Consider the following 26,092-nt stretch of genomic DNA (forward strand, 5'->3'; position numbering starts at 1 on the left):
TTGAGAGGGACGATATGTTTGATATTGCTTTAGCTTCTTTCTTTTACATATTTATGGATTTCTTTGCGGCTCTTTTATCTCTATATACACATTGTACAAAATAAAACACCATTTAAACACTTTTAGTACAGATGTTGAGGGGAAAATATATCAGGTGTGTTTGTAAAGTGTGCTTCGCGTGTCCAAAAGCGTTTATTCTCCGAGAACAGTATGTAGTATGACATATTTAATACAGTTCTTAAAACAAAGTGATGACATACATTTTGCACATTTTGTACATACATCTGGAACATACTTGGACAACACAGTATCTACAAGGTGTGAATATGTAGCATCTGGAGGTGTTCAAAGAGTGTCAATAATGTGTACAGTGTCCTACTGTGTCTAAAAGTAGTTTTTATACTTTTTGCAATTCAGTACTGGGTCCATAAACCGCAAGGCCCCGCGGTACGAGGGGGGGGGGAGAGAACCATAAGAGGTCCAAGGGCTTCTAAAGGTTCCCGTGTACCTTACCTGTAAATACTAATTTTTAAAATACTTGAAAATGAATGATATTTTCACAATAGTTTAATTACTTGATCCAGGTAATGAGCTACCAGAACTGACAACGATGTCTCTTACTTTCGAGGGGTATAAAAATAAGATTATCTGCACATTGTGCCTCTTGTAAGAGTTGCAACACTGCTGAAGTGAGCGGGCGCAATTAATTTAGTAGCGCTCTGTTCAGTTAACTTAGTTTGGTGAATTGTTCTTTTTATCCCCTTAACATGGAGCTAAGTAAAACAAGTGGAGCAGCCAAGAGTAAAAAAGATTGCAAGTTGACTTAATGGATGAAACCATTGATGATTCACTGGAGAGTGAAAGGTAATTTGAAGCAAAGTTTTGGGTCCACCTTCTGGATAGAATTTTCGATTTACTACACTCACATTAGCAAAAAACACATTAGCATTTAGCGACAGTAAAGAGTATAATGGAAGCTACGATGGTAATTTTTTGTCTCTCGTACAGTTGATACCTAACTATGATCCTACAATGGCACGGGTAATTGGTCTACCCAAAGGCAAGATTAAGTATCTTAACCATGATATTTAAAATCAAATCGTCCATTGCCTGTCTTCAAACTTAGAAGCTAATTTGTTGAAGGAAATTAAGAGTATAATTTTTCTCATTAATCATTGATACAACTCAAGATTTACCAAAGAAAAATCAAGTGAATTTCATTATTCGCTATGTAAATTTTACAAAAGTAAACGATAGCTTAGAAAACGAAGTTTGTAGACAAGTAGAGATTGAAGAAGTGTTTCGGGATTTTTACATTAAGAAGTCCAACTGCATCCTGACTTGCAACTCTAGTGTTGTCATTTGGAGAAATTGCAATTCTCTGTGAAAAAATGCTGAGGACAGGGATATGATGGCGCTGCTATGATGAGTGATGCTTACTCAGGTGTTCAAAAGATACTTCAAGAAATTGAGGAACGAGCTATATATACTCACTGCGCGATACATAACCTAAACCCTGTTATTATGATGCCGTCAAAGGTTACTAGTTACTTCACAACGCTCCAGGATTTGTATATATTCTTTCGCCAAAGTATAAATAGGTGGGATATTCTGTCATCATTGACAGGAGAATCAGATGTCACTTTGTAAAAGCTCAATCCAATCAGATGAGCCACACAGTATCAGTCCATTGTAGCTTTCAGGTTGAAGTATGCTGATGTAATGAAAACTCTCCGAAAACTTTCACTGACAAGTAAGAAGGCTAACGAGGTATCAGAAGCAGAGCGATTGGCGAAAGTCATGGATTCCTTCGATTTTGTGTCTCTGTGCTGCTGTCAGAAATATTTTCACAATTGCACATCGCATCGCAACTTCTCCAACCTAAACAATTTAACATTGAGAAAGCTTTAAGCACTCTTGAAGAGAGCGAAGAGGAATTGAAGAAAATAAGAAAAGAATACCATCAAATAAAACAAGAAGCCACAGCTGTTGCTGCGAAATGGAAGTCACCCTGTGTTCGTAGGAAAAAGGCAACCCAAATTGAAAAAAGCATTTCGATGAACTTGTAGAAGATCATCGGTTTTCGGCAGAGGCTTACATCAGGGTTAATGTTTACAATAGACTTCTATAAAGGTAACCAAGAAAGTTCTGTCGCTTTTTGTGCAGGTATGTGTTTAATTGACCCTCACACCGTGAATTAAATGCGAATGGAAATAAAGCGAAGTTGTTAGTGTGGGTATATTCAACATACTACCTGGTTGTGGCAGTTCAGTTACACCGTGAACTTGCGTAAGGATAGAGTGAACATGGGACCTCCACAGAGCGTCATAATGGCGTGTATGCTGTACGAGTTGAAACTGGGGTCAAACGCCGCTGCAGCAGGGCGAAAGATAGGCCAGACTTTTGCTGAGGGTCTCGTGACTACGCAAACAGTGCAGCGGTGGTATAACAAGTTAAGGATGGTGACGAAACACTCGAAGACCACCACGTGCTGCAAGACCAACACATGTACAAAATGAAGATCTTCAGGCAACAATTAGGGCGAACGGCGACCAGACATGTGAGGAACTGGAACTACATTTCAGTGTAAGTGGAGAAACCATTCGGCAGCACCTCCATCAACTTGAGAAGCATTACAAGTTGGGTGGATGGGTCCCACATGATTTGACTCCGGGCCAGAACGCAACGCCAGCAGACACCTGTGTTTCTTTGCTGTCTCGTCTGAGCAAGGAACCATTTCTGGACAGGGTGATGAGAAGTGGGTCCTGTACGAAGTTCCACGGCGCTGTCATCATTGGTTAGCATCCCGTGAAACGGTTCCAAAACAGCCGAAAGCAGCAGTGCACCAGAAGAAGTTCCTCCTGTGTGTTTGGTGCACTGCTTGCGGCATCGTGCCTCGCGAACTGCTACAGTTGGTCAGAGCATCAATGCAACTGTGTACTGTCAGTTGAGCCGTGTTCAAGAAAAACCCAAAATTCTGGAACCAGCACTTCTGAATCGCAAAGGGGTCCTCTTGTTAAAGGACAACGCTAAGCCCCATGCGGCTAGGATGACTCAGGACACCATTCACCATTCTACGCCTTGGATGGGAAACACCATTGCACCCGACATACTCCCCGGACATTGCACCGTCCGATTATCACTTGTTCCATTCCTTGGAATATCACCTTATAGGACGCCAGTTAAAATCCCTAGTAGGGGTACAAAATACACTTGATACTTTCTTCGCTTCACGACCCATCAAGTTCTACCGCGACGGAATTCATTCTTCCAGAACGTTGACAGAAGGTCGTTGATGCTGATGGGGACTATTTTTGATCTTCCAGGTATGTCTTAGGTGACATATCGATGTTCGAAGATGGTGGATGAAAAAGTGACAGAACTTTTTTGGTTACCTTTATAATTTACCCTTATTTGTTTGATATTAGGGTTTCACTGACGTTATCCTGCGTGTTTATTGTTCTCCTATTAGGGTTTCACTGACGTTATCCTGCGTGTTTATTGTTCTCCAATATTTTTCCCGAATGGCAAATCAAAGGTTAAAAAAAACAAGGTAGTTGGTGTAGATAAGGTTCGATCCCTAGTCTGGCTCTTGGAAATTCGGTACATTAACCAGCAGATCACATCGAGAACTGGTAATAGAAATTCATTTTAATAATGTTCACCTCACTCTCTCTTCGTGTCAGATTATTTGACGATTGCAAGTAATATGCGTGTAACTGTTAGGAATATCTTTGTCATTGTTACGATTATCTGTCGTATTAAAAGAATAAACAATAGTAGATACAATATTCTAGGCAACAGGTATTTTTATACAGGGCCTATAGAGTTCCTAAATGAACAACGTATTTCACCAGAATAAAAGCTGCCAGTTATTATTGGTAAGGAACTATATACCTTTAGCGCTATAAAAAATAATTTTTTAACGATTTTCTTGAAAACTTTGCATTGGGATTTACTTTGAAATATGCCATTTTGTTCAGGTAAATGTTTTATATCGATTGATGTGTCTCATCTTTGCACAGATTCGTAAAGTGTTTGTGGCAGATTAGATTTCACAGGACCAGCGAAGAAAGCACCCTGTCCTTTGAAGAAATCAGAGAGAAACTTCTGAAAACTTTTCTTATCTGTGAATTTCCTGGAACAGAGGCACATCGCTTTTCCGTCATGGTCAAATAACTTTCAGCTGCATTTTCTGTGTTGAAACTGTACGCATTCTTTAAAGCTAAGTGTCTTGATACTACCGTTACTTACCATGATCATCAGAACTACTCTAAAGATAATTTTAACCTGAGGTTTGGTAGACCACATGAAGACAAAAATATGTTGCTTCTGCGAATAACAACACACCAAAATAAATAAATAAAAAAACAATCATTATGATAAAAGCTATAAAACAGGAGTTGGAGAACTTACATATGATGCACAAAAGGTCATAAAAGTTCAAAGGAGCAGTGAATGAATCTGAAAACGTTCCAAAGCAGAGTGATTTCCAAAAATCATAGATTCCTTCGATTTTGTGTGTCTGTGCTGCTGTCAAAAATATTTTCACGATTGCACATCGCATCGCAACTTCTCCAAACTAAACAAATTGACATTGAGAAAGCTTTACGCACTCTTGAAGAGAGCCGAGAGAAATTGAAGAAAATGAGAAAAGAATACCATAAAATAAAACAAGAAGCTACAGCTGTGTTCGTAGGAAAAAGGTGACCCAAAGTGAAGAAAGCACTTCGACGAACTGGTAGAAGATCATCGGTTTTCGGATACAGAGGGTTACTTCAGGGTTAATGTTTACAATAGACTTCTATAAAGGTAGCCAAGAAAGTTCTGTCGCGTTTTGTGGAGGTCTGTTTAATTGGCTCTTACACCGTGAGTTAAATGCGAAGGTCAGTTTTTCGTGTGGTTATATCCAACATACTACCTGGCTGTGGCAGTTCAGTTACACCGTAAACTTGCGTAAGAACAGAGTGAACATGGGATCTCCACAGAGCGTCATAATGGCGTGTATGCTGTACGAGTTGAAACTGGGGCCAAACGCCGTTGCAGCGGCGCGGAAAATAGACCAGGCTTTGGCGAGGTTGTCCTGACTACGCGGCCGTGATTTTAGTTATCAGCCTCGTGTAAAACGTTGAACTCCTTAAACTTCCTGTCCAAGATTTTTTGTGAGGAGGCAGGAGTGAAAATCGAGGTTAGACAGCGCTTCAACAATGTGATTTTATTAAAATTTTATTAAACTAGCATCGCCTTATTGTTCATTAATTTCCATTTCCATAACAGTAGGAATTTATGCATTCTGAGTAAGCTCACGCTTTTCGTCTTGAAAGGAAGTGCAGTGGCGTAGTCAGTAAGACACCTATCTGTCAAGATTCGAAGGACAGCGTGATGCTGCAGCCATCTGTCAAGATCCAGAAGCACGTCAATATTGCTGTGCCAGTCACTTAAAATCCGAAGAGGGCTTTTGTGTTGAGGAATGAGAAAATTTAGTGACATTCTGAACCATGAGTATAAGCACGTACATCAAAAAGAAAAACTGAAGGCGAGAGAAGCTCGAGTTCCACCGTTCCTATCTTTAAGTAGCTTATGATTCTTTTTGAGAAAGTGCTATGGGATAAAATCTTTTGTGTACGTGCATTTGTCCCGTGACTAATTAGGGCCGGCGCTAGTAGTTTTGCCGTCCTGGGCGGTACTTTCACATTTCGCCCCTTTAATCCGCAAACTTTATTTGGACAGAAGACGTTCAAGTGTCTAAAAGTAATATGCCCCATTTAAAAACATGTACGAAATGAGAAAGTAAACAAAAAAAAAAAAAAAAATGCACTACTTCTTTCGAATGCTTACATAATATTTAAACGACTCCATACATGACACAATATTCAGTGTGCTTGATTTCGCTGTATATCTGTGATGTACAGCAGCGCATACAGAAAATAAAATAAAAGAGGTATACTTCAGTCACGACTAAGAATTTTAAGTTTATTTTATATCAAAAGTTGTTTCCAGTAGAGTATGAAACATGAAGATAATATAGTGAATCAGATATTACGGCAAAACTAAGTGATTAGCCTAAACCCTATAATGTACTAGAACACAAGACAGACATAAACACACCTTAATTGAAAGAAACTTTTCTTGCTTTGTTATGAGCAAATTCTTTTATCACATTCGCATAGTCCAATGTACCAGCCAATTCGTGTACTGTTGATATCGCTAAACTACTCAAGTGTGTTTCAGACATGAAAGAAAGTATATAGTTTTTAATAAGTTAAAGTTTCGAAAAACTTCTTTCTCCACTTGCCAAGGTTAACAAAATCCTAAGTGCAACACTGACATTGGGAGCACAGTCATGTTCCTTAATTACTTTTAAAGTCTCTTTTGGTGAACATTTAGGCTTAATTGTAGCGGATAACACTTCTTTCAGTTCGTCTTTCAAATCACTGGGGTTAATACCTTTAGATTATTCATGAGTTAAAATGCTGGCAAGTTTAGTACACTTTTCAGACAAAAAAAAAGTTCAGGTGGCATATCTTTAAGATTACTTATATCGTAAAGAAAATCGAAATACTCGCTGTGATGTTTAAGTTGCTCAATCTTTTCTCTTAATGCTAACACAATCAATTCTAGAACTTTGTAATAAAAATCGATCTAGTATCTTGTTTGTGTATCTTCAATAGCTCTGCCTTGTACTGAAATTGTCTCTTCTTCTTTCGACTTCGAACATGCACTGTATTACCTATCAGTAGATCATCCATATCTAATGCTGATACCAACTTCATCGCATCAACTAAGTAAGATTGAAACTTTGCATAATTTCTTCTCTTCTTAAAGTACTCAAATTTTCAAGAAACCCGACTGCATCAACACATGAGAATCAATGCTTTGGACACTTTGCTTACTATGTTTATGTGGAATAAAAAGTCATACCAAATAACGAGTGAGCAAAGTAGCCACGCAACTGGTTTGCTATACACAGAGCATCGTGAGTGACCATTTTATCTGTTCTATTGTCGTTACTTATTTGAACTAGGGCATCATCAGCCTCCCCTATTTGATATCTAACCAGTAAGTTGAGTCAGAGCATCAATTCGGCTCTCCCACCTTATGGTGCATAACAGTTTTAAAGTGAGACTGCTAATATGTTCCTTTAGTATGGCCCAACGTTGAACTGATGCAGAAAAAAAAGTCAAACTTTTTTAGCTGTAGAAAAATGAAACGGCGTATTGAGATGCTGTAATTGCATCGTTGAGACAAGATTTAGTGAATGACTACCACAAGGAGCATAGGAGACTTGGGAATTTATTTCTTAAATTCTCTTTTGAATATCTGAATGTTTGCTTTCATATTGAAACCATTGTCGTACCCTTGGTCCCTCATGTCTTCGATAGGAATGTTCATTTCCTTTAGCTGTTTAATTATTACTTCTGTGAGTCCTAGACTAGTGATGTCTGTTACCGGTACGAAATCAAGAAAATGTTCGCAAATTTTTTACACGGCATTCTCCATTACTGTATGTAATTTCTACAAAACGAAAATTGGTTATTTGCTCAGTAAATTAGTTAACAACTCGCTGCTAGAACCTAAATGTCTCTAGAAGCTGTGGGTTAGAACCTGCCTCAAGTGGAAATGTACCTCTTGCATACTTGGAGTAGAGCGTTAGAACATTGCTGAATAGAAAAAATATAAAAGAAACCTTATAGTCTTATCCACCCTAGCTGAAGATCTTATCTACGCCATTGCAAGAGAAATATTGAACGCGATACTTGTGGCTAGTAATTTGATAATTAAAAATGAAGGAGAATGCTCCGAATTTCCTGAGTGAGTATTACCGGTATCTCAAATGTGAGTGAAGTAAGTTCAATTACATTCTCAGGTGAATACAATTTTATTTCTCCATGTGGGCCTATTACGAAGGATTATATTTTGATAGTATACTTTTCTTTTTCAAATTTTGCCTCCCATTAGAATTGCCGCCCTGGGCAATGGGACGGCTCGACCCCCCTCGCGCCGGCCCTGGACTAATACAACTCATTTTATTTTCCAGATTCTGACTCAGATTCGGAAGCTCGAAACGAACAGGATAAGCTAGCTTATGAAAGACTAGCTGAAAGTATTTCGACGTTCGAGGAGGATCATCTAGACTTAACTCTTATACCAGAGGAGCAGTTTCTTCTGGAATACAAGCAACTTCTGAAACATCTGTAAGTCAAACTTCTGATATCGGTATTTAAAATCAGACATGTTATATTTATATATTTGCTACAGTTACATCATGTAAGATTGCGTGACTGCACTGAAATATCCTATACGTAAGTTACTTAAGCCCTCCGAGGCCAAGGGAGACCGTTATGATAAGATGGATGATAATGGTGAAATGAAGAAAATGGGAGGAAAACAAGAGAACACCAAGAAAACCCACGCACATGATGTTTGTCCACCACACCCCAGTATGCTGTTACTGCTCTTAAATATTATGTATATATTTTACCTCTGTCACGGCACATATATATAGATGTACTTATATCAACCACAATTTGTGTATATGTACTACATTATTAAGATACCGTTCAATGCATAGAACAAAATAGCTAAAATTAAGGAACGTACTCCTACCAGGTTGCAGTGAATTAAACAAAATTTTCAAACAGAATTATAAAACTGTAATTTTAACCATTTCATTCAAGAATAAATAAAATAAAAAAATAAAATAAAATAAAAATAAAATAAAGCTTAAGGTGTGGATATTTGATTTCAGGGCGTCATTCAAAAATTGAATAGAATAATGAATAAGATGTAAATGGACAAATCAAACATGATGCTACGGAACATCGTAAAATAATGTCAGAACCTTAAGAACAAACTAATTTAGCATCACAGGCTCCAGTATGGTCTTTCTAAACTCCCTGTATGATTAGTCAATACTAGATGAAGTTTAAATGAAGTAGTAAGCAATTGAGATTTATATAAATTATAGGAATACTATAAATTCAGAATAGTGTTAGAATTTATTAATACAAGTAAGTTTCGTTTCTTCGCTTTTGAAGACAAGGAATAAATTGTTGAACATGTATAACGTTTCATTATTATTCAATGCCCTGTACTGGAAGGTCATCTTCAGAGGTCTTGAATTCATCAGTTAACCTTACACAAAATTTTGACTGTAAGGTGCATTGAAACAATTAAATGTGCTCTGTCGATAATTCATCATTCTGAACGTGTACATTGCCTTTCTCTCTTTGTAGCTTAAAATCTAAAGTGAACCAGGAACTGTGAGCGTAAGCCAACGTGATTCTGGCAACATTTTTGGGTAGAGATGTATTTGAAATTAATGCGTAACAACTAAATTTCAATTATACATTTTGGTGTAAAGGTCTCAAATTTTTAAGATGGGCCAACGTATTGCTACAAATTTCAGGATGGGCCAATGCACCGCTTCCAAAATTTTGGACAAGAGCACATTCAAAATTCATATTAGACAGCTAATTTTAAGTATATACATTATTCTATCAATAATTTGTGACCTTAAAATTATTACCGATTGGGGAAAGAGGTATCTTAGACCAGATTACGTTCTTGAGATCTTAAACCAAGACGGGTACCTCCAAATGTTATGCTTCCTAAATTTTCTTTCAAAATTTTGGGAAGGCCATCTTGATTCGGACAAAGGTGAATCAAAGGTACCTACCAGCCCAGACATTGTCATAAGCCTTTATCTAGAACGATTTAAACCAAGATGGGTATTGCCAAAATCATAATTTCAAAATTTTAAACTAGTTACCTTAGCCCGGGTCAACGTGATCTTGTGGTCTAATACATCCTTCCCAAATTTACAAGGGTGATGGGCGAGGTATGCCGGGCTAAGGTCTATCTTCCGAAATTTTCAGATGTAAGCTAGCATATACCTAAATTAGAATGTAATCTAAGATATCTCCTTCCCAAAATTAGGAAAGAGCCAAATACTCCTTCGATTTTTTTTTAAATTTTTTTTATAATTACCTATTCCTCCCAAAATTTGGAAATTTTTTTGCTGACTTTGCACCCTTAACATCTCACAATACTAGTCAGTTCTATGAAAGGATAATTATATATGGTGGTATATAAAGGATAATGCTATGAGACGCATTCTTAATTATTGTACATCTAATTGGTTATCTGTCGATGTGAGATGTACCTCTTCTTTTGTTTCAATTTAAAATGTTATTTTGGAATTTGATCGATAGCGACGAGTTATCAATTTTCATTGATTTGAACTGCTTGCATCAAATTCTTAAAACATATAAATTTGTAAATTAAAAGGGACTGAAAATATAGGAACCTTAGCGCCCATCTAACAATTATATGTTAAAGTACAGAGAAAACACATAATGCTCCAGTACGTGAAAATTATATATATATATCCCTCCTCCTTTCCCAAGCAGCGGGTGCTGAATTTGAATTTAAACAGCATCGAAAGTATCACTGTTCATTCTGTGCGTTCACCTCTGTGCGTTTCTGGTATTTTCGTTTGTACAGATTTTTAATATTACTAGCATCCATGTGCTACACGAGTCACCGGTGACGCGTCCTGCTTTGACGTAACGTAGCTTCAGATTCTGTCAACAGATGGCTGAAGTGTGAATTTGAAATACCGCGTCGTCATCTGTGGAGAGAAGCTCAAAGTAAGATCTATGAACGACTGCACGAGTCGCTGCTGACTCGTATCGCACCGTCAGACAAACATTCAACGAAACATGCGGTGACTCGTATAGCACTTAGATCCAAACTCGGTTTTACACAGAGTTGGACCCACATGAAAAAACCCACCTGGGTTTTTGAGCTTTTCGTTAGTATATTATTGGTATAACTAAGGTGATCACATTGGAAGTGATTTTTATTAGATTTTGGACTTTTCTTCGACGAATTAGGTGCTTTCACGTTAAGGTATAAAAAATATCAACGTAAGACCTTATAAAGTTGTGAATGCACTGAATGTAGGGAAAAAAAGAAAGAAAGAAAGAAAAAAGTCGTACCTTAGATTAAGATAATTATAGAACAAATTAATGTATGGATTGTGCTTGTAGCCTATTTGAAGTAAAATATGCAATTTTATATTTTAGAAAATACTTTCCGTGAATAGTGTGCTCGCCCACTCGGCGACTCCGAAGGACGTTATCCTCATACGTCTGATGGGTTTAGGGCCATAGTTGCTGGTACTACTAGTAAATATGTAGTGTATTAATAAAACTATTAATATTATTTTTTATTACCTTTGATGGTAACCCAAGTATTCTTCAGTAAAGTTTGGTTTCCAACAACAGTTTACTTTAGTTATTTGTTGCTACTTTTCAAATAAGCATTCTGTAGAATCAACAGCAGCAGTAGCGTAAAAATTCTTGTCAAATTTAAGAAGTTTAATTCTCAGAGTTTCGAAGAGTTCGCTTACTAACGTAACGCTTACCATTTCAAGTGCTGGATTCAAGCTTCTGTACTAGTGGAAGTTTCTTTGTACAGTAAAGAAAGCTTCCATTTTCGGGAATAATAATAATAATTATAATTTATATATTAAAATGTTACAATAGCAACAAAAGCGCCTGAGCTCCAACCTATAACTTTTGATTTCGAACCCTTAATTTATGGTTATTTCTGATTTCACGTTTGTAACAAAGACAAATATTTTAAAGTATGTGTACTTTAAATAAATTACTTAAAGACATCTTTTCCATAAGGTTTATCCTTTTAAATTATTGTTCAAAGCCTTTGCATTTTAATAAGCCTTCTGCAAAAGCAATGCAAATGAACTGTGCTGCCATCTTTGAAGTTCTTTTAAACTATATGTTTCTGGAAGTTTATATGTTTGTGGCTAATCCTTTCGACAATGAGATCTCGGAAACTACAGGCTCTAGAAAGATGCCGTTTTCACTGATCGATTGCAAATTTTGCGTCGATTGTCCAGTTCTAATTGAATATTTAAAAAATATGGCCACTATTTCTTTATTACAGTTTTACGGGTACATTGGAAATGTTGAAATTAAAAAACAAACACTAAAGCACCATATCCTACGCATTAGACATTCCAACGCCACATTATTGTATATAGAAGTTTTATATGTATCAGGCGTTTGTTTCATGGCCAAGTAATAATGAAAAAGGAAGGAGAGCAATTTCTTCAGTCTAAGATGAATCTTTATTTTTGGAGTGTTTTGCCCAATGAACACCATATATAACTGACATTATAATTTATGTATATATAATGTATTTGCTTATTAAATACTGCATGCAAGAAGAAAGAAAATACTGGTCATACAAGGTCAGTCCTTAAAGTAGTAGGACTGAGTCAATTAAAAATAAGATATTGACAGAAATAACACTTACGCTTAATATTCTTCGAAATATGATCCTCCTACATCCACACACCGCTGCCAGCGGGATTTCCAGTTTTCATACGCTTCCTGGAAGGCGGAAACTGGAATGCTGTTCAGCTGCCTCCTCACGGCCTGTTGTAATGCTTCTACCGAGCCGTGATGATACCCCTTTCAGGGTGGTTTTGAGGCGGGGAAGAGGAAAAAGTGGTGGGGCAAGGTCGGGACTGTAGGGTGGCTGAGGCAAGGTTGCAATGTTAGGTTGGACCAGATACGCCACTAGTCGGAAGGCTGTGTAGCTCGGCGCATTATCATGATGCAATCACCAGGAGTTGGCGATGGCTGGGCGGACGCGGACGATGCGTTTCCTCATCCGTTCCAGGAACTGGAGATAAAAAACTGCATTGACAGTCTGTCCGTGTGGAACAAATTCCCTGTGGATCACTCCCTGTGAATCGAAAAAGCAAATGAGCATGTTTTTCACTTTTGATTTCGTCATGCGCGCCTTTTTGGGGCGTAGGGAATTTCGGGTGTGTCATTCCGCGCTTTGACGTTTGGTCGCAGGGTCATACTCAAACGTCCACGTCTCGTCCCCAGTCACCACATTGTCTAACAAGTTTGGATTTTCACTCACTTCTTCGAGAAGGTCCTGGCAGATCCGTTTGCGAACGTCCTTTTGCTCTCCTGTCAGCACTCGCGGCACCAACTTTGCACAAATTTTCCTCATTTCCAATTGTTCGTGCACAATTTCGTGAAGTTGGGTTTAGCAATGCCAAGTTCATCGGCAGTCATGCGAACAGTTAATCTTCGGTCACTGTCCAGCAAATTCTTCACTCTTGCAACATTGTCCTCCGTTTTGGAGCTCGAAGGTCGTCCTGACCGTGCAGCGTCTTCAACTTCTTCTCTCCCCTCCCTAAACAGCTTGTGCCACTCAAACACACTCGATCTTCCAATGGCGTTATCACCGTACGCCGTCTTGATAATTGCATGAGTCTCTTTTCCAGTTTTACCGAGCTTCACGCAAAATTTCATGGCGTAACGCTGTTCCAAAAGATTGGCCATGACGCAGCGTGACGAGGGTCACTCGCAGAGGTTACGATGACGAGCGATCTTTACCCTGCTATGGCTGGAAGCCGACTGGCGCTGCTTCCTGCGTTTTCTGAGACCCATCTCAACCAAAAACAGGTGTAGTAACCACCGTCAGTCTGTAAAAAGAAAAAAAAATCAGTCCTACTACTTTAAGGACTGACCCTGTACATGAATTAGAAACTCCAGCCGGAAGTAGGCTCAAATCTTGCAAACGGTGCGAGATATTGAGAAAAAATAATCGAAAAATCTCCCCTTTATAATGCCTTTTTTTTTTTTTTTTTTTTTAATCAAGACGTCTTTTACTTGTGTCTGTAAAGGGGAATGTATAGATGTTGTGAGGAATGAGAAGGAGATTTATTTCCATATGCGAATGATGCGCTGTGTAGAGAGCGCAGGTTCAGCTAGCAATAATAATAATAATAATAATAATAATAAACCCTTCGTTGCGAAAGAAGTGCTCGGGAAATTTCCGCAATTGAACGCACAGAGCATCGTAACTGAATACTTCAACAATAAAACTATTTGAAAAAGATGAAATGAAATCTTTGTTTTACGTCTCACGGTTATACCGGTTAGGCTAGAGGAGACGCTGATTATGAGAAATGAAGAAAGTGGGATGAAACGGAAGAACCCCGAGGAAACCCACGAGCACAGTGTTTGTCCACCACAGTCCACACAGCGCGAGCTGGGATCGAACCAGGGACCCCAAGCACCGGAGGTAAACGCTCTACCACTGAGCCACCGCGCCCCTAATAAAACTATTTATTTTACGCTGTAAGATATTTAGTTTCAGTTAAGTCATATTGAAACATGTACTTTATGAAATATGTATTATACAGGTTGTTTCAAAACAACACCGATAACGTTTGGGAGATGATTCCTGACACCAAGATAAGACAAAAATTATAGACCATCCTGGGTGCACAAATGCTTCCTTTTGGAGTTATAGGCTGCCGAAAATATGAAAAGATGAACTTTAAAGGTCTATAACGCCAAAACTATGAGACCTACCGTAGTCGGGTCAAGACTTCACTTAGGAACTAAGATGTGCACTATCCAAAAATACATATTTCAGAATTCTGCGGTACTCATGCAAGAATTTTTATAGAGGGAGGTTTGGTTTGCTGGGGGCTTTTAAATTGAAGTACTCACCAACTACCTCTATAAAAATGGTTGCGGAAGTAGCATAGAATTCAGAAACATGTATTTTTGGATAGCGCACGCATTGGTTTCTAAGTAAAGTCTTGACCCGTCTTTGGTAGGTTCCATAGTTGTGGAGCTATGGACCTTTAAAGTTTATTTTTTCATGTTTTCGGCAGCTTATAACTCCGAAAAGAAGCATTTGTGCACCTAGGTTGGTCTATACTTTTTGTCTTATCTTGGTGTCAGGAATCACCTCCCAAACGTTGCCGGTGTTGTTTGAAACACCTTGCATATTTGTTAATTGTTTTAAATTAATTTTCTGGGAGAACAGTCATGTAACAAGTGCTCAGGAAATTCCCAATTGAACACACAAAGTATCGGAAGTGAACTTCAACAGTAAAACAATTTATTTGACACTAGGAAATATTTAATTTTTATTTAAGACATTTTGAAACATTTATTTTATAAAACATGAGTTATAGATTTGTTTTAAATTAATATATTTGGTGTACATATTTGGCGAATGTTACTGAGGCTATTGGGATGATTCGATCTACGTTTGTTCGTTCGTCTGCCTGTACCATACATATAACGAAGTACCACTTTCCATCTTTTAAGTTTAAATTTTCAAGGTACAATCACGAGACACACTAAATTTCCTATACAGATTTCGGCAGCATACCAACGTAAAATTTCAAAGTAGTGGCCTTTTTTTTTTTTCCAAAATAGCGGGTATCCACGCCGCAATTTTCGGTTTTTGAAGTTGAAATTTTCAGAGTAGAAGCACAAGACACTCTAAATTAGCTGTATATATTTTGGCGGCGATCCAACGTAAAATTTCAAAATGACAGTCATTTTTCAAAACAGCAGTGAATAGAAAATGGTTGCAAGTTGTGACAATGATAATCTTGAAATATAAATCACATTTTAACACTTCTACCTCAAAGGCATTGAAATATTTCGAAAAAACCCAATTAAACTCGAAAATATCCGAAAGAAACCATATGGGCCCAGGTGGGTTGGGCTTTTTTTTTTTTAAAAAAAAAAGGATTTTTTTTTCAGACCCTGGTTTTACACTGCCGCAGCGAACGTGTTAATTCAATACCTCCACAAGTAATAAAACCTAGGACCACGCGCTAACTATTTGGCTAGAAAGGACACAAGTAATATACTTTTGGACAAAATTAAAGTCCCTCTTTCCCAACCATTACTCATATTCACTCCCATAATCCTCGGCTGGTCCTCGTGAGCATAGCAACTGTCATTCTTTCAAGTGTGGTCGTTTGTTCACGCGTTGTCAAGTATTCACACAGACATTGTTACGAAGTATGTTTTTTCACGAAAACTGACCTAAACCTAGTATTTTTGAGAACAAAAAGAGAAATAAAGAATGTTAGAAGGAAAGGTACATAAGTTTCAGCAAGCAGGAGTCATGTGTTCCAAACTCTAACAGGAATAAGTTTAGAGGATTTCCTCAATTAAAAAAAAAAAAAAAAAAAAAAAAAACTTTTCCATATCCTGTACTTTATAATTAATACAAATTAGGGTAGATGGTATTTCGAGCACCTGAAGCATAAAAGATGTGACTGCAGCAAAAAGATTTCCGAACAAATCAACAATTCAACAATCTGTAAATAATATCATATCTGTTTGTTAGAAAATTATAGAAGAACTAATTGTTTCGTGAATAAAGGGTGAATAAGAGAAGTTGTAAAATTTAATGTTTACAGTACGAAAGGTTTTGCAGTTTTTTAAGACCGATTTTGAAGATTAACCTGGAGTACCTTACGAGTAACCTTGTCGCCACCACAAATGATGTTCTATTGAACCCCAGAAGTATAAACTATCGCCTGACATCGAGGTTTATATTCCAGCAAACTTCGCTGAAGCACGGGCAAGGAAGTTCGGTCCCAGTCCGCTCTGCAAGCTGAAAAACGACTAGCAAGGGTGCGAGGATGATGATGCTGGAGGCGATATTATCTCAATAGAGCAAAGCCTCAGAGATCCATTAGAATAGTATCAGGTCTTTTCAAAAAAGTCTTTAAACGGAATGACGGAATGACTAATTCCCGTTCCATTCCCTGATAGAAACGCAAAGATATTTTGGTCTAATGACTTGAATTTAATTGGATTTGACTTTAGCATCCCGTTCAGCAGCAAAACTGTGTGAAACGTGAACCCACAGTTTAAACGTGGGATCCGAACCGAGAAATAAAAAGATTCCGCCGAGAATTGAACCCGGGTCCCATACGCCAAAGGCGCGAACGCTACTAACATAGCCACGAGAGACCTCAGTATGACTTGAAGCCGTGTGCGTATGGATCCTCACTTGATTGGCTTTCCACCATAGAATTGTGGGACGTAGATCCAAAAGATAACTGTCATAATGAATTTCTGGAAATATTTTGCATTTACCTTCCCGTTTCATTAGTCTTGTGTATCAGCAACTACCCAGTGTAACTGAATCCCGTAATTACCATAAACACATGTGCGCAACTTCCTCCAATGACGAACAAAGTTGCAGCGGCCCTTGACATTGCTACCAAGGTTTGTCAGCGCCTGAATGGGAGCGCCAGCAGTGAGATGAATGGACGCTTCCTACATTGTCACGACTGTCTCCAGGACCCCGCCAAATGCTTTTCATACTTTTTCGTTCTATAGTGTTGCACAGAAGGAAGTAGTGTATGTGGACCTTAGAACGTACTTCAGCCTATGCAACTTGCGAATGGCTTGTGCACAGTTAAAGGTGCCAAATTGAATCGCTGGCCCATCACATGTTGGTTGGGTCGGTGGATTTTCCTCGCACGCCAGTTGATAGGTTCGCTGCAGCACTACGGTTGTCACGTTCCTTGGAACTTTCATTCTTGTATTTCTGGACGACCATTTCGCCATGATCTTTCGGTTTGTGTAACTGGCCACAGTAGCTTGTCACCCTGAGTGCGAATCGACTCTTCTAACACTGTTTCATTAGGTATGTATAGGAAAAATAACTCCTTTCCATATCGGTTTAATTTAGGCACCACTTGGTGACACTCATATATGATATTCATCCACCTACAACTTCCACTATTATCCACCACAGCAGATATGTCTTTTTAGCATTATTCCCCAGATAGCAGCGGCGTTTCTAAGTTAGTCTTATATAAACCGAACAATCCGTATGTACATTCGACTTAGGTGTTTGGGTGACAGAATGAGAAAATGAAGGAAGTGAAAATAAGTACACAGAAGTATATAGGTTTTTTTTGTCCCCAACGCTTCAATGTACCTGTCGACGCATTCCTTACAAGTGAAGAAAAATATTTTTGGAATCTTTGATCAGAATAAGCTGAATCAAAATATTTTGACTCCATAGAAATTCTCAGAATCCAAATCTCGGTTTCGACTCTTGATTCAAGATTCAAATTATGAATGCAAACCTGGATTCGAGATTACAATTCAGATCCGGCGGATTCGAAATTATGCTCTGATGTTTCCCCTTGTACTTCCTAATTTTTATTGTAAGCAAAAGCCCAAGAAGAACCTGTAATCATTAGAAAGCGACGGTATATTGTAATAGAATAAATTAGTGTCTTTGTACATAGACAGTTGACTTGAACTAGTTGGTCAAATACTTAAAATAAAAAAAGCAAAGAAAAAAGAAGAAGAAGCATGCTATATTATTGGAGTATGTGTAAGCGGTCATGTTCGAGTTTGTCTACGTAGAAGTTTGAATTTTTTTCTCTCCTTCTATATGTACACACCTGTTCACAAAAAGCTGGAAACTCGTTCAGAAACTAAGTCCGAAAAAGTGAGCCTAGATCCGTCACAATTCCCGCAGATCTATACACAGGGAATTGCATGTTCCCGCCGTTCTTTATATAGACACTAGCTGCAAACCGTACTGTCATCCGAGCGATGTGAAAATGTAAAAACAAAATCAAACTACTTATTTCTGAGATTAATGTTGATTGCACACCTCATGCACAATTCCAATATGCAAAATCAACCATTATCTTAAGTAGAAATTGCTGAAAACGACAGAAAAGGGATATTTAAACCTCCAAGTAGGAACCTGTGCTTGGAGCGATTCTATTTTCAATATTATAACACAATCTCTTGTAAGTTGCGTCTGTGGTCAAGCGGATTTAGTACTGCTACTGAAATTTCTGAAGCGAAGGGCGACGGTTCGAGCCTCCGTGGAGAAAGTTAAAGCTTTTCTTCCTTTTTTTTAAGTATATGAGAATTTTTTTATAAATATAAATTTCTACTGTGAAGTGATTGGAAACACATTATCCGACGAACTGTCACTTTTCAAATCCCTGTCACATTTACTAGCCCGTCATGTCCATAATTGATATACGAAAACGCTAAAATGAGAAATGTGAACACAGTTGAATACCTAAAACCACACGTCCAACATGAAAATTATTCATATATATATATATTGGGGGGCTTTGCTAACTTCATTCTTGGAAATGTGAACATTCTACAAGATATTTCATTCACTTTACAATATTTTATTTGAATAAACATAAAATTTCGGGGGGTGGGATCAAGCTCAGAAGTCCCCTAAAATACACCTATATATATATGCTTTTTTTTTTTTTTTTTCATTACAAAAACTTAGGGTACCTCATAATCTGGATTCTTATAAAGCAATTTGAACAATTATTTAGAAAATATGTACTGCTTAAAATCGGATTAAATCGCAATGCCAGTAATCTGTAATATCTTACATTTGTATTTATTTACATTGAATGTGTACTTGTTTTATACTGTATAGCATGAATATTAGCTGCTACATAAGAAACAATTATCTATAATTGAATTTAAGTAGGAAATCGATATAGTTATTATAAGAAGAAGCTGGTGAAAATGAAGTGTATAATAATGGTTGTATCTGAAATAGATGTTGCGTAATGGCGTAGTTGGTTACCCCGCCAGCTTTGGAATACTGGGCTCTTCAAACTGTCCATCCTTAGGGATGCGGAGAGTCGAGTCGAGACAGAATTTTCCTGACAAAATTCGAGTCGAGACAGCTCTTCCAATAGAAAAATATACATTTGTCGAGTCGAGACATCACTTTTACAGCATATTGTCGAGACGAGACGGCCTCAAATCTTGTCTCGTGCGCATCCCTATCCATCCTGCCTAGATAAAATCAATTTTGGATGCGAATATTCAATTTCTTTTAACGATAATTGTAATCTACGATACAGATTAAAGTAAGATATTGGCTTGAACTGCTTTATTACCCACTTAACCTTCGTATACTGGAATTATATCTAATTGTGGCATAAATATTTATTATTATTAGAATGTAAACACTGAAGAATATATATTAACACACAATGAGGAAGAACTCAATGCTCGTAGTAATTAACAAATTGGTTGCAGGTTTATTTAAAATTAACTCTCTTGAAATCTAAATCATCATTATTAGAAAGAAAGCAAGAGAACCGTTTTGTTAATTTGGACATATGAGGAATGTGTATTTAATCGAACAGAATATATGAAACTAAATGAAATGGCATGTGGAACCGAACTTGAAAGAGGATAGGATGTGTAAATGAAAAATGAAAGAAAGCAATGGTTAACAGCAGTAGTCACTACTTACAGCAGATGAGTGAAATTTACCCCCCCCCCCCCCAAAAAAAAAAGTTCAAGAATTCTGAAACATAAGGGCGTCACATTTTTTTCGTTTCCTGACAAAATTGAAAAATGGATTTTGCATATTGTTCGTCTATACCCCTTCAATATAGTTAGCTAACAAACCAAGTACGGTCGACTGACTAGACGTCAAGTGAGTGGAATTTATATAGGAAGTTTTGATACAGTGTTCACCGAAGCGACGCAGACATGGTGTTGAAGCTTCTGGTAGGTCCTATTTCGTTATGGATTTTAGGTCAGTGAGATTTCTTTATACGTATCAAAAAGCTCTTTAACTCCATACTAAAGGCGTGTCGTATGGTTTATTCAAATCGTCAGGTATTCGGACAACCATGAGCCCAATTCGTTTTGCTTCACTGCTCTCAAGTTTAACTTGAAGTAAATTCTTACTTTTCAATGGAAACACAAACTGTTTTAATGCTCATTTTATTATGGGTGAAATGTATAATTCTGCAAGTAATAAAAATTTACATGTCCATCTCCGAGATTCGATCCCTCGTCCTTTGGCTCAGCAGTTCGACACGTAGACAACTAGACTAATTGCCGTTGTGTAACAGCTTGCAGGAAAATCGGTTTGAACTGCAAGAAGGAAATTGAGGGCATTGATTATAGCTGGATTGAGGCAACTACCATGTGCTCCCATGTATACATAATTTCGAAATACTTTATCCTTAAGTATTACAATGATGAATTGTTTCTACAGTACAGTTAATAACGGATCAACATATCTTACTACACTTAAAAGAGGAAAATACAGATTTACAGAATGTTTTCGATTGTGAACGTTGGATTGTGGGTTCGAATCTATCATCTTTGGTTTACTGTTTCCCGAAGAGACTCGAAGTTGAACTTAGGAAATGTTTGCCTCAAAAAACCAATATTACACAGTCTAAGTTCAAAAACTAGTTCTTATAGCAACTATAGTGATTTCCTAATTAAATTAAATTTAGAGTTACCCCGTGCCGTAAGCGTCGGTGGACCATTGATGGGTAACTAGCGACCTCTCGCCAAAAATTGATGGCCCCACTGCAACGATACGCGGTGGCCCCACTTCCGTTTTGAAAATTATACCACCAGTGGGCCACCGGTGGCAGAGATGCGACGAAATGCCAATGAATTACAAAATTACTCCACCAAAATATGTTAAATAGCCTATATGCATGATTCATTTACATTGAGATGAGTCTAAAAAGCACTTACAAAAAATATATAAAGTTCTCCCGGAATGGCGCGAAACAGCAACCTTGTGACGTAGAAACATGGGTTACTCTTGACCCGGAGCTCACTTTAGGAACATTCGTCAGGAAAAACAAATATATAATAATAAACGCATGCAATGACTGGCGATAAGTCGTTTCGGTCCCTTCGCCGATTCTCCGCGACGAATCGAAAGACGGACCGAAAAGAAGTCATCGCCGCTACGTGGTGGTAACTGCAACACTCCTACTCTAGATGTCTGTTTCGACTCGGCGAAACCCTGCCGCCAGGGACACTAGCGGCAATCTTTTGATGCGTCGCTATGTCGACGATCGACATTTACCGGCAAATGGGCCACTAGATATTGGCGACATTAACGGCATGGGGCCAAGTTCATCTCACAAATGTGAGATATTCTATTTTTGGCATAAATTTTAACTTCTCTCCTCTGTTAGGATACGTATCTTAATAAAAATGGCGTGACAACAAGCCAGTCTGCGCATGGCACCCTAAAATGTTCTAGGAGGGGCTATCTTCATGGTTGCTATATATTATGTTTGGTATTCTGTTTGTGTACATTTCGTGAGTCAGAGGGCGGCCCACCTTGCCCCCTTCGGGTGCCCATGAGTCAGAGGTAGGTGAAAATGTTAACTAATAAAAATCATTTCAAACGGTTAAGCAATTTTTTGTTCTGATAGACGACGTCTTTTTCATTTATATCCTATGTAGATAGATACAGATTAATAACATTATTACTGTCTTATTATTTATTTCATTTTTACCATATACTTTCCTCAACGTTTAAAAGTCCTTTAGGCTAAAGAAGACGGGTGATTCATGCAAATACATTCTAGTTCAAGTAAAATTTTAATGGACCCTTAACGGGAATTGAACCCGCGACTATAAGACCCAACAACGAACGCGCTAGGCATTAGATATTAAAACAAAACTGACTTACCGAACGTTTCTCAGTAACTGATTTTTTTATTTGTAATTGTTCTACTCGGCTTTATAGTTTTAGCAGTACCTCTTTAACAACAGGGGCACGAACACAGAATTATCACAGATAGGTAAAAACACAAGCCTCTCCCAGCGGGAGTAGAACCCGGTGCCCTGCACACCAAAGGCACACGTGCTAACCACTGGACTATCTGTGTAGGGTAAACAAAGGAGCAGAAATAAATATATATTGCACATTCCGACGAAACGCAAACGTCCCAATGAAAGCAATATTAAAGGAAAAATGGAAAAACTTAGTGAGCTCTTGAAAGAGCTCGAAGGTCACCTGGGTATGAAGACAAATCTTTATTCAGGTATTAATATCTCGTATAATCGCCGTTAGCTTCGATGACGTATCTTGATCTTCTTGGTAATGAGTTAACCAAGCTAGCGACATATTGATGTCCCTGTGCTATTTCTTCCCACGCGTCAGAAACTAACTCCTAAAGTGCGTCAGGTGTCCTTGGTGGGGGATCAGGCCAATTTTCGTGTAGAGTTCTTGTAACTTCCGCCCATAGATTTTCCATTGGGTTCAAGTCAGATCCTCTTGGGACCCAGTCGACTAGCTCAACATTGGGTTCCTCTTGAAACCAGGCTTGAACTAGATGGGAATCATGTATTGAGCTATGATCTTGTTGAACTTCTACAATGCCGTCTTCAAATAAATTTCTCGCAGCGGGGAGAGAGCCATACTGCACAATATCCAGATACTTCTGGCTGTTCAATCGGCCTTCTATACGGTGTAATTCACCAACTGTATCCTTACACAGCCATCCCCAGCAGTGAATAGTAACATGCCCCATTCGATGCGTTCTGTGCATGTACTGTGGATCGTAACGTTTTCCTGTGGGTCTATACACAAGTCGAGGACCATCATTTGCTGAAGAGAATATCTTTTCGTCTGTGAAGATTACATGATCCCAGTTACGACCAATATTTGCCTCAGCAAATGCTAGTCGATCAACTTTATGACTATCCGTCAATTGCTCCTTACACGCGGCTCGATATGCGTGAAGCCCTGCATCTTTAAGGCGTCGCCGAGTGGTGAGGAAGGAGCCAGGAAAACGAGACGCTATCACTAACTGCCGGGATGACATGAAAGGATTGCGACGGCTTACATCAATTAGGGCCCGATCTTGTTGTGGAGTTGAAACCCTTTGAAGGCCAGTGCCAGGTTTTCTAGACACGTTACCTGTTTCTGAGTATTTCTTCCACCAAGTATATGCTGTAGAACAGGGAACACCAAGACGTTCGCTAGCTTGTCTCACACTCATACCACCGTATTCAACAAGAGCAGTAAGCTGCTCGCGAACATTCTGACCACGATGAGCCATGACTAATGAATGAATTACAGCTGTTTGGCTGTAGGTGATTTCATTACTCGTAAGCTTAAGTGGAGAAACTCGTCTGCTGCGACAAGGCATACGTCTGTTTTCGTACTTCAGCATTTTTCACGAAAAAAAAAAGTGTTACAGAGTTGTGTGACACACAACACACACACATACACAGACATATATATATGTATAGAATATGAATAATTTACATTTTTGACGTCTGTGTTAACGTTTTTATACATAAATTCTAAAAATGGCGGGCTAGTAAATGTAACAGAGATTTGAAAAGTGACAATTCGTCTGATTGTTTTTCCAAGCACTTCAAAGTAGAAATTTATATTTATAACAATGTTCCCATATATTTTTTTTTTAAAAAAGGTAGAAATAAAAACGAACTCTCCGCACCTGCACGGAGGCTCGAACCGTCGCCCTTCACTTCAGAAATTTCAATCAGCACTACTAAACCCGCTTGGCTGCGGAAGCACTTAGAAGGAAATGCGTTATAATATTGATAATTGTATTGCTCCAAGCGCAGATTGACACTTGAAGTTTTAAATAGTCATTCGGTCTTTTTCAGTAATTTCTACTAAAGATATTGATTGTTTTTGCATATTGGAACTGTGCATGAGGTGTGCAATCAATATTAATCTCAGAAATAAGTTTTTTTACATTTTTACACTGCTCGGATGTCAGTACGGTTTGCAGCTAGTGTCTATATAAATAACGGAAGGAAAATGCAATTCTCTGTGTATAGATCTGCGAGAATTGTGACGGATCTAGGCTCACTTTTTCGGACTTAGTTTCTGAACGAGTTTCCAGCTTTTTGTGAACAGGTGTGTACGACTTTATTAATGTAAGTGTAATTAAATAACTTTTTTCTTTTTCAGCCTTGAATAGTACCAGATTTCCATTAGGAAAGAGAAGTAAAGCTTAATTATTTTCGATTGAATCATTGGCTATTGGAGTACAAGAACAAAGGTATACTCTGGTTCCTTCCTCAAGATACACAACTTTAATAACCATCCAGAATTGTACAACTCTTATATTAGAATTATTACTGATGTTCCAAATATTCAATGTAATATAAATGTTATGTTTGTTTTTGAAATATGAAAGTGCAGAGTTCGTATTTTTATCAAAATTTAAATAAATTGTATGTGAGATTAAACTATGAAAATTATTATAATATAATTTCATAATAAAAGAAATCATAACAGTTGATAAGAATCAATGGTATTTTTAATGTAATAGAATAGTGTAAATTTTCTCTTGTGCATTGTACATTATCTGTTAACTCATTAAGTATGTATGATTGATTTCTATAATTATATTTTCATTGTAAGATGAATTGTGCCAATATTTGTACTTCAGAAAAATATTACCTAGTTGATCAATAAATAAAAGATTATTATAGAGGTTAGTAGTAATATATTAGTTAGTGATGAGTAGTACAAACATGCTGTACTTATAGCCCAGTCAAAATAGGTTTTGTGTCGGAACATTCATTCATTCATTCATTCTTTTATTCACCGGAGAGCTGAATTTTTTCCTGTTGATAGACTATCATGAGACATGTAATTTCCCAAAAGTCCCCGGTTCTCCCCCTTGTGCTTCCCCCCCAGCCCCCCTTAAAGGTGAATTTGCCGTCTCTCAGAAAATTAGCCATAACTCCGAAACCAGTGGAGCAAATTCTTCGCATTTTTTTTATTTTCTTTGTCTAATGTTAAGCTACAAAAAAGGTGTCTTTCATTTTTCTCAAGAAATGTATAGTTTCGTGGCAATTGTGTCTTATATAAAAAAAAACAACAGTTTTTTGGCGGGAAAAATTCCCTTTAATTTTTTCCTACGAGGTAAAGTAAAAAAAAATGTTTCAAATGAAAGTTTTAGATCGAATTCTAAGCTTTAAAACGAGGTATATATTGTCACAGTACGTAAATCTAGAGCTGAGTAATGTAGCTTTGAACGTCATAAGAATATGCTTCAAGCCTCATAGGAATAAGATCAAAAAAGTCCAGTTTTAGTTCGGGGGGACTATTCCCTACTCTCATATCCACCATTATCTACCACCTATGTACCTGCCGTGTCCCTGACTGGCAACAACCGGCAGCTTTCTTAACAAGAACAGCATCACGGAGCACCCACCCACCACTATAACCTAAGAATACTGTGTGCAATGTTTTCTAATATTCATTTTAAAATGAAGCCAGATTATTCGTGTAATTGATCTTCAAAATCTTCATTGTATTGAGGTACATTGTTGCATGATAACCCATTACAGTGCTCACACATAGCTGAACAGGTAAAGTCAGATATTCTGCAGCGACAATAATCTCCACCCGCTGCCTT

At 37.8% G+C, this 26,092-nt stretch overlaps 1 protein-coding gene across 8 annotated transcripts in view; it reads left to right on the top strand.

The window, feature by feature from the left end:
• Window positions 1–25,161, top strand: part of LOC145660847 (NEDD8 ultimate buster 1-like) — a 405,125-nt gene extending 379,964 nt beyond the window's left edge. For all 8 annotated transcript variants that reach the window (XM_081726271.1, XM_081726294.1, XM_081726280.1 and 5 more), the window contains 2 exons: window positions 8,039–8,195; window positions 24,634–25,161. In XM_081726271.1, coding sequence (XP_081582397.1) covers window positions 8,039–8,195; window positions 24,634–24,643 — 167 coding nt within the window. In that variant the 3' untranslated portion in view covers window positions 24,644–25,161. The remainder of the gene's footprint in view (window positions 1–8,038; window positions 8,196–24,633) is intronic.
• The last annotated feature ends 931 nt before the right edge of the window (window positions 25,162–26,092 follow it).

Source organism: Thermobia domestica, chromosome 1, assembly GCF_964235325.1.
Source record: "Thermobia domestica chromosome 1, izTheDome1.hap1.1, whole genome shotgun sequence".
NCBI classification, from domain to species: Eukaryota; Metazoa; Arthropoda; class Insecta; order Zygentoma; family Lepismatidae; genus Thermobia; species Thermobia domestica.